Consider the following 13,408-nt stretch of genomic DNA (forward strand, 5'->3'; position numbering starts at 1 on the left):
TGGTGACAATGCGGCTTTAATGCTGCGAGCTGTTCTTTGGTCCCATAGCACGCAGCCAATTAATACAGGACCCCCTAACATATGACATTATCCCCTGCCGTCTACCTTACGAGAGTTTATGTACTAGTATTCTGCCTTTATGTTCTTATGCACCAGGACAATCGACGAATCACAACTATGTATAATGTAGATCCGAGAAGCTATTTAACAGATCACTTCTTCAAGTCAACTCTCTTTTTGTTTTCTGTTTTCGCTCCCTCGCCTCCGGTGTAGTTGGCATGGTCAGTAAGTTATGTTCTACAGGCGCACGATAATTGTGTTATAGGATTTTGGAATGTGCTACCCTCGCCCGACGACATAAACCGCTATACTTGGCACATTTATGAGCAGCAAGGGACATGTGGTTTGAAAAAAGTATAAAAAACAACAGCAATACCCGTAGCTGCATAGACCTCCCTTTCTTCTCTGTGATCCCTTTCCGGTCAAGTGGTTCTGATTGTCCCGGCGTTGTTACCAACGCCGTTTTTAACAAACGCAAATAATGATACCCATTTCAGCGAGTTTTACAAAATGATCTCCTGGTGAAATAACTCTAATCTTGTTGATGTAGTTGACCCGTAGACGCATTCTTCCTAGTCCCAATAGTCACTCTTCTTCGCTATTTATCTTGTTTTCTCTGGGATTCCATTCGGTCAATTTCTTCTTGAACGCAAGACATATCTGCAAAATGCGAGAGGAGGGTGGTTTCATTGTATTCAAACTTGCCAAATAAAGACCGAATATCATTCATAACTGTCTAGGGGGGTGGGGTGGGGGGGGGGGGGGAGGAGGAAAGGAGAGGAAACACCCCGAACTGGGCGGAAGATCATACCGTTAAGAACAGGGATCATTCTCCATAGTCGAAGTACGACAACCATGTGCAAGTACTTGGGGTATACGGCATCTATTCGTCTGTAATTTTAATATAAGAATAATATCACACTAAAGTTTAAGCGGGCTAATCAGCGTACCCTAGTAGGACGATTATGACTTCTAATTACCCGAACCCTTGGGGCAATCCGAACCCTCGACAACTCAAACTAAAAACAATTTCAATTTGATCGCTTCATAGATTAAATGTATTCTACATTTCTGGGTGGGTGGGCGGGTGAGTGAGTGGGTGGGTGGGTGAGTGGTCCTCAGACGCTTACCTAGGATTGGCTTAGAAGGGGGGGGGGGTGCGCAGTCAAAGGTATCATATGGAAAAAGCATATATTTGAAGATTTCTTAATAAGAAATGACCCACTATTTGCCCGCAAAGGGGTGTGTGCGCGCGCACGCTGCTGTGGACGAGCCTGGCCCTTGGCGTTGTTTTGGTTATTCAAAGATGGATTTCGCTTACCTGAAGGCGTTTGTCAGCGCAGCTTCTGCGATGAAGTAGAAAATGACGAGAATACAATCAAACAACTAAAAAAAACATATCGAGGTGAGTGTATAAAATTAAAAGTAATGGGCTTTTACAATGCGACCAACGCCACCTTAGCCACTTTGACAGTTTGTGAAGTAAGCCAATAAGGATGCGAGAAACACGTTATTTGATACGAAGCGCGCTACCGTGGTCACCTTGACAGTTTGTGAAGTAAGCAAATAAGGATGCGAGAAATACCTTATATGATACGAAGCGCGCTACCGTGGTCACCTTGACAGTTTGTGAAGTAAGCCAATAAGGATTTGATACGAAGCGCGTATCAGAAGCGCGTCACAGTTTTGTGAAGAAAGCTGGTAAGCAGGTCTGCCCAATCTATTAGATGTGATTTACCTCTAATTTGTCCGTAAAAATCTCTTTTCCAAGAGCCAGGATCTTAAGGCATACCTAAATACACCAAATTGGTTGAAGTTAGGGGGATGAAAGATATTCGCATGAAAATGTACGTTGTACAACAATAAGACATATTTTTTATTCATACTCCAGTTATGGCCCGCCACAGGGGCAACTACAGTCAAATGTGTTTTTGAACATTGTTTGTTTTTGAACGTTGGGCGTGGCGTAAGAGGGGATAACAGGGAAAGCAACTCGTTTTCATCTCACCTCAAGCAAATAAAAAAATAGTACTCCAAAGCATATCCATTGAAAAATATAAAAAGAAGATTCATTTCCTCGACCTGGTGAAAAAAATGTAAATTAGTTAATAAAATACAATTAAGCAATGATGTAATGCACATCAGCTGGAGAACAAACGACTGGGGCTAATTTTTTCGGTGTTCCATATAGCCCCAGTAGAATGTAACATTGACCCACATAGGAGTAACAAGGCGATCAAACCAAAGCCAGGTTAAAAATCTTTCCAATAGATTAGAGTTGATTTGTGTCGACTTTGAAACCAGCCTTTACTCTAGATTAATCACTTGTTTAGATGTATTACTGAAATTGAGTGGAATCGCCTTAACTTAACCTGAACTATTATAAAGGGTATCGGATAAGACTAACTCGCACCCATAATTGTAAACAATTGTTGTGGTTGATGCTGTTCAAAGAAGTACCCACCATATAGGATATAAGATTTCAAAATCTTGATTAGAATGAATTATACTATATCAATTATCAATAACTCCATACCATCAATGGCGCCATAGTCTTCTAGTAAAACAAGCGCTATCAGGCCCACGTCGAGAACAATTAGTATGACAAGAGACAAGTGAGAGTTTCGGTGAAATAATAGCGGTATAAGAACTTCGCGAGTTGCCGACCAGCAGCACTGATGAATAAAGGAAATCAGTAAGATTCGAAAAGATATAAAGACAAATGGCTTTTGACAGCCGCTTCTGGTACACTATCCAGCTGAAAATCGATGGTACCGGCATAAATGCGGGTTAATTACGTTTGTTTAAAAAAAACCTCCCTCTACACTATCATTTATTTTTATATTACTGCTTCTGCTAGAAAATAATGTGTTTTTTCCGGTTTTAAAATCATAGGTAGGGATCTGACAATAAGCAAAAGAATTTACCTCGAACCCATTGCAAATCTTCGACTTGAGTAGGGACCAAATCCTTAAAATAAACTATGAAAAAAAAGTTAAAAAATATTGCAAAAAAAAGAGATAATACAATTTGAAGGAGACAGAAATGGGCTCACCTTGAACACCAGGAAAAAAAGATAGTTGAACTTTGAGTACTGAGTGCACCTATCAAGCGCGAGTTTTTCGTTTTTCTCCTCTGAAAAAAGATAAAAGGATAAGTTTTGAATGTCAAGCGCATTAAATGATATTCGTTGTGAGTATCTATTCTCTCATTTCTAAAGCTTATATTGCCATTTTCTATGGATATTACTAATATCCCACAGTCACTGGGTCAATTGATAGCCTCGCGCAAATGGTCAATTTGTGACCAAAGAATGTTAAAACTACTGTGCACATATGTGCACAAGCGAGTTGCACTAACACATCACGTGACATTTAATATGCCAAACTCTCGCGGCTATTTAGCGGCAAAATAACAACAACGACAAGCAGTCTATTTAGCGCTTAACCCAAAAGACTTTCTTTGTCAAAGGGCTTATCTTCATTGGAAGATTTTATTTTTTCGCCGTTCTCTCTAGTGACGGCGCAACCATTTTTTGGCTTAAATTCATCACTCAGAAAGTCACGTGACTTCTTAGTGCAAGTCGTCTTGTTCACAGTAAAATAGTATTGATCTCCTGCTTATATGGATTCAATTCCAGCACGTACGTTCATCAGCGCAATTTCCCATTATCATTTTTATACCTCTGTCGAATTTCCTTTGGCTTCTATTCATAAACAAAAAAACTGATAAAAGCATGTTTATACACCTTCGCCTGCATGTTCTTAAACTGATCTCGCTGTTAATTGTGCATCTGTGACCAGCACCTAAAAGTACCTTCTTTCTTCGTCTGGTGTATTTCCTCCTGTGTCGTCTTATTTGCGTCTCGCTCGTGGAACGCCTTGTCGATCTTATCATCCACTCGAGTCCAGAACGACTCGACCAAATTCTCCACGTAATCAGTTGAGAATAATTCTTCCCCGTCAGGGGTGTGGACGGGGGTGTCGTTAATGGTTGTAGCCGATTCATCAATGAAGCTTCCATCGGAATATTGTCGACTGAAAATAAGTGAAATGAAAGCGAATTTCAAGGGGGACTGTGTTAGAGAAAGTGTTTAACTGTTTAAGGAAAAGCTAACAATAAATTTTTCACAAACTTAGTTTTTTTGCAAAATGAGAGAACTGCCTCTTCCGTTATAGGCAATGCATGGTTTTAATGCTTTTAAACACATAATTTTGCAATTTGCTAGCAACAAACGAGTAGGTGACAGGGTCGAGAATACTGAAGCGAAGGTTTTGCGATTATTTGGTTTGACAAAATAATGTTTAGGTAGGTCTGAGAAGCGTTAAACAGGAAATTCGATGGGTAAGTGATTGCCACATCCACACCGGTGAAATTAGTTAGAAATGAAAATAAATTTGTCAAATACTCTTGTACTTTCTCAGGAACGATGAACATTAACAAAAATGATTTTTTCTTGAGACCTTGCATAAATCAACCTTTCGAAAGTATGATTGGAAAAAAATATATAAACATTTTTATGGTATTTCTCAGGCTGTGGCAATACTACTAGTAAGTTTGTTGTGTTTTGACATAAAGCTCTGCCTTTTCGACTTCCATCTCGGAGTTTCTCACTAAAAGAGTCGTTAAGGCAGTGACAATATTTTATCACATAAACAATTAAAAATATATAACATGAAAATGTGTGATTTTTCCGAACAATAATCAAAACATACCATAGCAAAGTATTCAAAGTTTTGCAAGTTTTCAAATCTAATACAGGTTCTTTTAAAGAGCTGGTTGTTTTCTTTTTTGTTTCTCTCAAAGTGACGAACACGAAATGCTGTTTTTTTTCAACGTTTTTGTCCTGTGCGCAAATTAATATTCCCACCTAAAATGTGATTCATCTGGGAAATTCTCCTTTTTCAGTTGACCATTTGCATTTTTTTCAGCTTCTTTACTTTGATTTACATAGCTAAATACAGGAAATTAGAGAAATAAGCAAATTTACTAGCCTTCAAGATCAAAGACCACTCACAATGAACAAGCAGTGACAACATTTATCCTACCTGTCGAATTTCTTGTCGGAGTTTCTATTCATCTGTTTGGGTGAATCTAGCTAGAGAGCTGCTCATTGCTGAACAGTTTTGAAAATCAAAGCTCTTAGCTTTAGTGGATCTCTTACAAAAAGTGGAACAATCTTGTGGTCGAGTGGAAAGGTTTTGTGTTCGTGTTATGATACCTGTAAAATCAGTGTAAACAGTCGCTTCAACACAACCCACCGGTGGCGTCACAACGGACAAAAATACACTATGTTGAAAACAACGTCAGCTTTTTATTCAAATAAGTGCAGGTTTTAAACCACATGAGGGCAAAGAGAAACAATCCTATAAACTCGACTTTTCTATTCTTCGCTTTCATCTTTCAGAATATCTAGCTTGCATTTAGATGTCTTTCAGTTTTTCAAAAATGTAGATTGATCGTTATAAGAGAAACTCTTTCAAGAACAAAATACTAATTGAAAATTACTATTTGCTCGCAAACCAAGCACTTTTCACTTGAAAGGACACACGAAATAATCTAGTATACCCGAGCGAACAGGTGGAAGTTTTATGCTATGACAACCAAGCGAGAGACAGTCGAACTATTGGCGCATGCGTATTCTGTATTTTTCCCGGGGCGTTCCCGGTATTGGCCGAGGAGAGGTGCATACCGATCTCTTTCCTTTGTATCTGTTTAAATCGTTTTATTGCAAATGTCATCTTGCAAATTCCACTCGCGCTCATTCCACGGTCTTTAAAAATACTAAAAAGTACTTTTTTGGCTCTTGACAATCAGACCTTCCTGTGGCAACCGGCGAAACAAGACCCGAAGAAACTTTTAACCAACCCGACGATATCTTAGCCTTGATAATCTTTGAATTGTCAACTTAGGTAGTTTCTAATAGGGCGGTTCCTACATGGAGGGGGGGGCTAAAAAAGTTTTCGGTACGTCGATGGGGGGTCTTAAAAGCTTCAATGCTGTTGAAGGGGGGTTAAAAAGTTTAATCCCTTTAAAGTAGGAAACTTTTTTATTTATTATCATTGAAATAAGTAATTAAAATGCAAGAAATATCATTTCTTGGTTGTTTTTATTTGCATTATGTGTTTTATATTTATCTATATTTCGTATTATAAATGTAGTTTTGTGGATTTTTTAAGAGAAGGAGAAGGAGGGCAGGGGGTGGGGTGAAACAAGTTTTTGGGTTTCTCCTGGGGGGGGGGGGGGGCAACAAAGTTTTGATTACAGAGTAGAAAACTTGGCTTAGATCTTTTTCCTCCTTGTGAAACAGACTTGAACGGACTAATGTTTGAAAATCAAACACACATAGCATTTTTCAAACTGTCCAAATGAACACTTTTTTTTCAAACCCAAACATATCCACAAAGTACAAGGAAAGACGTTTGACAACATACAAAGTAACGTATGCATAATTGATCTGGTTCTTTTGTCGTGCATTGTATAAATGCGATTGGCTTTAACACCTCTTAGGATTTTCTTTGTTTTATAGATATTCAAATAGTCGTAAAAAGTTCAGTTGGCGCCATTCAAGTCAATAACTGAACGATTAAACAACGAAAGACACTCCGTCGCAAGTTGTGAAGCTGTACCCTTGCGTCCTAGCTAGTATTACTGATAAGTGGTCTTCTAAACCAAAATGCAAAACAATAATTTCAGCTTGGGCAGTTTAGATAGTGGAGCTGGTAGAGATAAAAAAATCGCTTAAAAAAGTCAGAGTGTATTTCGTTAGAAGTGCGTTTTATTTTGGGCGAAAGCATCCTCAACTTCACATGAAGGTTTCTAGGTTCTCCTATCGTCTATCTCCTGTAGTACAACACAAGCGCGACAGATTTTACTTTATTTTTACACCCTCTGTATTTTAACACCATCCGTATTTTAAAATTTTAACGGGTCAGGTAAATTTTATTTACTGCCGGTCACTCAACTTACCACTTACTCGTCGGGAAAGAAAGAAAGAAACTGTTCGGTTTGATTTAGAAATTACAACTAGTGCCTACGGGTGGCGGGAGGGCTAAAAGCTCGTCGGGTTTAGAGACAATTCGCCCCATGACAGGTAATCCGGAATCTGGAATCCATGAAAAAATGAGATATGGAATCCGGAATCCATGAAAAAATGAGATATGGAATCCGGAATCCATGAAAAAATGAGATATGGAATCCGGAATCCATGCTGCTGGAATCCGGAATCCACGAGAAAAAACCCACATGGAATCCGGAATCCACACACTAGGATCCGGAATCCAGAACCCTATTGGAGAACCTGTCATGGGGCGAGACAATTTCCGTCGGTTCGGTTCGCCTGGTCTGTTACGGAGGGGTGTATTTTTGTGATCTTGCTAACTAAAACATTCTTTTAGATCCATTATGAGAAAAGTCCTGTGTATCGCTTCTGTATCTCTCCTTATCATGTCCATAGCTGAAGGCAAGGAAAATTAAAAAATATACCTAAGTTAAGTTTAGGCTAAAATAAGGTTAAACGAACTTTCCCGCCTCAAGTACAAAAGTACGACGGTTGATAGTGACATGAGCCCACGTTGACTTAACAAGGGCTCAAAACGATTTCAAATTAATTTATTGCGCACAAAAAGAATAAATTTGAAAAATAAAGTACACGCTAGTTTTAAAATACCGAATACCTAGGTATTCTAAAATTGTATATGCTTTTTTTTCAATAAAATACTTAATTTTATGCAAATTTTAGTTTTGAAAATGTTATGCTGGCCATAAGAATTTACCAAATTTTCAAAAATTGGATAAATTCAAACGCATTTATTTGGAACTTGTTTTAATCCAGTGCCAAAGTAGGCCTCGAAATATTTTGGTTGCACAATACAGAAACATTAAAAGAGAATAAGGGTACAGCCACGCCCCTACTACTGGTCATTTTCTTATATATTTTTTAAAATTGGCTACGGCCATGTAATCTTATCCTTCAGGTAGTTCTATCAGTTTTTTTATAGAGTCTGAGAACTATAATGATAATTATTTTCTAATCTATTGCGACAACCATAACGGGGGGGGCTTAAGAGTTTGCGGTGAGGCTGTTTTGCCTTAAATCTGGGGCGGTTTTTCGTATTTTTTTTTCTGCGCTATTGCGGTTTCTCTAGACTGCGCGGTTTACGGTTATTAACATATTTTGACGGTTTTGTGTTTTTTGGCTTTTTTCTGTGCGGTTTCTGTGCATTTTCGCACCCCCCCTTACGCCCCCACCATAAAGATAATCATTGTCTTATCTAACACAACAACTATAATGATAAATATTAACTTATCCAGTACAACCGCTTATAAACATCATTGTATTTTTCAGGTTGTGTCGATAAGAAACCAACTTGCGTCACTAACAAGGGCTGGTGTATGATCGCATATGTGCAGAGGGACTGCCCGATGACATGTGGGGGGGGGGGGGGGGGGTGGGGTGGAAGAAAAATAAATTGACTTCAGGTGCGTTCGCAAAATTGGCCGTGCGGCGGAGGGGGGTTACGCAATCCTCTGTGTACGCTCCTTGACTTGCCCTTCTTGTGAGTTCCGCCCATTTTCAGTTATGTGGTCTACATGTACACTATGGCCCCCTTCTCCATATCACGTGATCCCAAAATTAACCAATTATCTCGCACTGGGCCCAATTATTTCAAATTGTGGTAGTTAGGATTAATGGGATTGGGAAATAATTAAATATAGACAATAAATTTTTCTTAATGCCATTTTGTGATGTTTTAATTGCATCTTTGTGGCGATGATAATATCGGCTACTCAGGAATTATAACAGTGATATACACCAAAAATTGTTTTGGAAAAATAATCTCGGCTCATAATCATAATAAATTTCATTTCTAAATAGGAGTTGCGTTTAGAGTCATATGCTATTTTGGGTTATTTTTCCGCAGATTGTGTTGATAAGAAACCAACTTGCGCTACCACATTAAAGGGCTGGTGTATGTTCGCATATGTGCAGAGGGACTGTCCGATGACATGTGGGAAGTGCGGTGAGTATAAATAAGGGAGAGATAGACTTCAGGGTCAGGGTGCCTAAACACAATTGTGATGGGATCCCTGTGCCAGAGTGCATTCACCTCCCCGACCCCCACCCTGGCTCCTTGTGCCTTTCTTGTGTTTTGCAATAATCACTTTAATCTCTTGTAAAAATCACTTTTTACTACATAGGTCGAATAGACTGATGGATTCTCCGACCTCCACGGTTAAATGCGTAGAAGGATAAGAGCGAAGAGGATCTGAATGTGTATTTGCACCTCTCATTCGCGACTAGCATAGGTAGCGCATGTTCTGCACCATATAGTTTTCACCAGTGTGTGTATCTACTGTAGTGAATAAATTAATAGTTGTTATACTGCTGCCAAGTCATGACCGGGGCGTGTCTAGAGAAAAAATACAGCATATCAATATTTGGGTGACCTTCAAACCTGCTCGGTCAATCTCTTGGAGGCCTGGGTATCAGGGCATTTCAAGATTAGTGAGATAAAGATTTGACCAAGCGATCAATTTTTTCTTGACAAACTCTCGCCGCGAGTCTCAAATTGACAGGAATCAGCATTTTTTACCATGTTTTCTGGAGATCAGGGAGCGAAAAAAGTTTAGCGTTTCTAAATATGGGCACCAATGCCCATATAAGGTAATACAAACGAAGGACACTATCCTTGGGGAATATGTTTGATATGGGTGGTGTCCAGAGTAGTAAATCACTGACCACAGATCAATAAAGTTCAAATCGACGTATTTAGCTCTTGTAATAAGTTACTAAATCAACCTAGAAATTTTTATCATAATACACACACAGGGGTCAACCGCATAACAGTCAATCTGTTTGTTTTTTTAATTTAAAAACTCGTTTTTCTAGCTCGCTCGCATTTCCTTATTTTGTCATTACATACCATATTTGGGAGTCCTCTTCAATCATTTTTTCGCCTTTTTATAGCTCTAGAGCTATTGGAAATCAAGAATTTACAGTAAATTTGCAGGAATTCGATTTTGCTGGCAGCCATTTTGGAAATGGAGCCTAGTCCCTAACGTTTTCGAATATCACAGGTCTCCCGCGCGCTCGCCCCAGGCTTTTTTAGACCAGTTAAAAACGCAGCCATTGATTGATATGGAGTCGAACTCACCTCGCCACATGAACAGGGTGGGGTCTAGATCCCTCAGATCCCCCGTAACACGCGTCTGCATAATTTTGTTCAACCCTGTTCGTCATATTTTGTTTATAGAAAACGCGCAAAAATGTCGAGCAAAAGACGAGCCAACATGCTTAATTACCACAACTCTCAGAATCAGTTGCAACCTGTTTAGTTATGCCACCTAAATCATGTTTGATTTGCCAAATTTGTTAACCATTTACAATGCTGCATGGTGTGAGTCACACCATGCATGGCAACTAGCTTACGAGGGATTTATCGACCGATCCAATGACAACTCTTTAAACTCTTTACTGCGAAGCACCTTGTTATTGTAGTGACTGAAACTGCTGAATTACGAATGCATACCTGTCAACTCTCCCGCATTAGGCGGGAGTCTCAAGATTTTCGACCCCTTCTGCCGCTCTCCCGCGTTGAGCACCAAATCTCCCGCTTTTTAGCGATTTTTTCTATTAAAATATTTGAAACAAAAATTTCCTTGCGTAGCGCAATTTATTTGACACCTTTGTGAGATCTATCAGTGGATTTGTTTGCAGGTTAAACCCACCCCTTCCCCCAAAAAATGAATATACCCCACCCTCCCCCAAAAAAATTCTCAAGCCTTGGGATTTTCAGAGGTTGACAGGTATGCAAATGCCCAACATAAACACATCTTAGTCCACATCTTAGTCCACTAGCGAATACAAACGTTGAACAATCTGCAATCTTAATTCAGAACGTAATAGACTTTTTTCATACGCAGTGGCTATATGCCCGACAGTCGGGAAAGATCCTCAATGGACTAAATGCCCGACAGTCTTTAATTTTATTAAAATAAACCCTAAACTTGTCGATCTAGGGAATTCAAAGTATTCTATATTTGTTGAGAAAGGGCAAGCAATCTGAATTGAGATTTGTTATTGGTATAAATTGGTATTGATTTTCTGTTGACTATGTACACTATAGAATCGTAATTTTAGCTGTTTAGTGGCACTGGAATTTTCTACAATTTGCTGCTAAGTCGACAGTTCTCAATTTGCTCAAATATTGTTAACCATGTGAGCTTCAAGTATTATATATTTGTTTAGAAAGGGCAAGCGAATATGGATTGAGTTTTTTCTTGCTCGTATACACAATAAACACCTTTCCCGAGTGTAGCAGAAAAAATGCGATTTGATAGTGTATACAACTTTCAATCCCGACAACAATGTTCATTTCAAAATCGCTTGTCCTTTTCACCGATTTACTTGAAGCGGATAATCAAACTAGCCCTTCACCTAAGGGCAAAGCGAAAGATATTTAAACAACCCAAATGCCAGTACCTGACGATTGAATTGTAAGGCTTTGTTTATTAATGCAACTGATGAGAGAAATAACTTTATTGAGGGAAAACAAACCAACCACATTCCTAAAATGACGCGTAAATATATAAGCATTCTGTAGATCTCTGTGTTATTTGATGAGACTAGTGTAAGGGAAATGTAAAATCACTCTGAATAATCTCATTTCTCTTTCCTGCTTCTCATATCAGACATAAAATTGTTTTTTATTCGATACTGGCTTTGCAGTATATTATATTTTGAGTCTATTTTTCCACAGCAATGTCCAGTCCAGAACTACTATGATTGCAAATAATTGCCCAAGTAATAAAACACAATTGATTGGATTAAACCAAGGAAAACACAGGCACAGAGATTCTCTAGAAATCAGTTGGCTCCAGTGAATACTGCAGTGTACTCAACATGCAGAAGCTATTGTTAGGGAGAAGCAAGAGATCATAAATTCTGTATAGTACACTATATGTTAACACCGAGCAGTAATCATTTCAGTCGCTATTTTTTCATGGCCACCGCTTAGATGCAGCTCGGGGTGGGCACACGGGTTGTGTCCCTCCCACTCAACCACAAAAAGCAGTCTTTTTTAAAATACACTTATTTTCCATAATATCTATGACTGCACATTCCGTCCACAGCTAATCAGATTGTCTGTTATATGGTTATCAGACTTCACCTTTAACTTTTAGACAGACAATGCCTTTAATTAAATATTTTTTTTGTTTAATAAAATAAGACTACAATAAATTTGTTTTTGTTCCTTATCTCTTATAAAACCAACCAATCTATGAGCTCGAGCACTTCACTTTTCCACGAGAACTTCTAGTCTACCTATACAATAAAACTACGGCAAGTATTCGAATTCTTTTTCAGATTTGATTTTCCGCGCGCTCGAAGGTTTGTTTACACATATTCCGAATTTGTCTAGAATAAGATTTCTCCTCTACGATGATATTTTTGGAGATTTATTTAGTGTGTTTTCTTGAGAGACACGGAGGTCTGAAGGTCAGAAGTCCTTTTTTGCTGCGGGAAATAAAATTATTTTTGTGCTATTGTGAAATCTTGAAAATGGCGCCTTTGCGACAGGCTGGTAAAGGGGCCGGGGTATGGATCACGTTTCACGGACCGGGCAAAATGACTTTTCACGTTTCACGGCCCACAATGGACGTCACGTTGCTCGTAGGGTGAAAAATGGCCAAATCTCGTTTCACGAAAATACCTTTTACCACCCTTTTGCGAGTGAGATTCTCTCACAAAAAAGCCTGCGTTAGAACTTTGCTCCCCAGTATAATATTGAAATAAAAAAAAAAACATTTCTCTTACTTCTCCGGTAATGTGTGGAAATGGTATGGTTTCGGGGTTTTCTAGCTCAGCCGTTTTTCCGTGAAAGGTGGATCACAGTCCATTCCTTAGCGTATTTATAGTATGATATAGATCTATTTCGTACAGAACAAAGGGTCCCTGCGTTGTCCTTTATTTCTCTAAATATTCATATTTGATATTTAATTTTACATTCTTTTATACAACAGCGATGCTCCCACATGTTGTAAGAATACAATAGATAAAATTGAGGTTTCGCAAAAGCTGAATAAGTGTTTGTTTAGCAGCTTTGAACGAGAAAGATTTAGAGAAAAGGCTTTATCGCCAGTTTCATTGTGGAAAACCAACTGGGCTAAAGCGGTCACTAAGGGTTCCTTTAATCAACTATCCAAGTCTACATTTCATTTTTTTTGTCTCTCGTGCCCAATCCATATTTTATTTGTAAGTCTTCCCCTTCTCCCTATAGTTGTATAATGTTCTCGTTATAGCTGCAATGATTCTACCGTCGGCAATTGACCTTATGAATCTTTG

The 13,408-nt window shown here is 38.7% G+C and overlaps 1 protein-coding gene across 1 annotated transcript; it reads right to left on the reverse strand.

Annotated features, from left to right (window-relative positions):
- Positions 1-121: 121 nt before the first annotated feature.
- LOC5512391 lies at positions 122-5,382 on the reverse strand. Its single transcript, XM_048732881.1, has 10 exons — positions 5,109-5,382; positions 3,877-4,097; positions 3,116-3,195; positions 2,988-3,041; positions 2,597-2,735; positions 2,069-2,142; positions 1,799-1,852; positions 1,382-1,446; positions 872-951; positions 122-720 (listed from the first exon to the last, which is right to left on the reverse strand). Exons 1-10 carry the CDS (start codon positions 5,138-5,140, stop codon positions 659-661), a joined length of 861 nt encoding a protein of 286 aa, XP_048588838.1. The 5' UTR covers positions 5,141-5,382; the 3' UTR covers positions 122-658.
- Positions 5,383-13,408: the final 8,026 nt, after the last annotated feature.

Source organism: Nematostella vectensis, chromosome 9 (genome assembly GCF_932526225.1).
Source record: "Nematostella vectensis chromosome 9, jaNemVect1.1, whole genome shotgun sequence".
NCBI lineage: Eukaryota > Metazoa > Cnidaria > Anthozoa > Actiniaria > Edwardsiidae > Nematostella > Nematostella vectensis.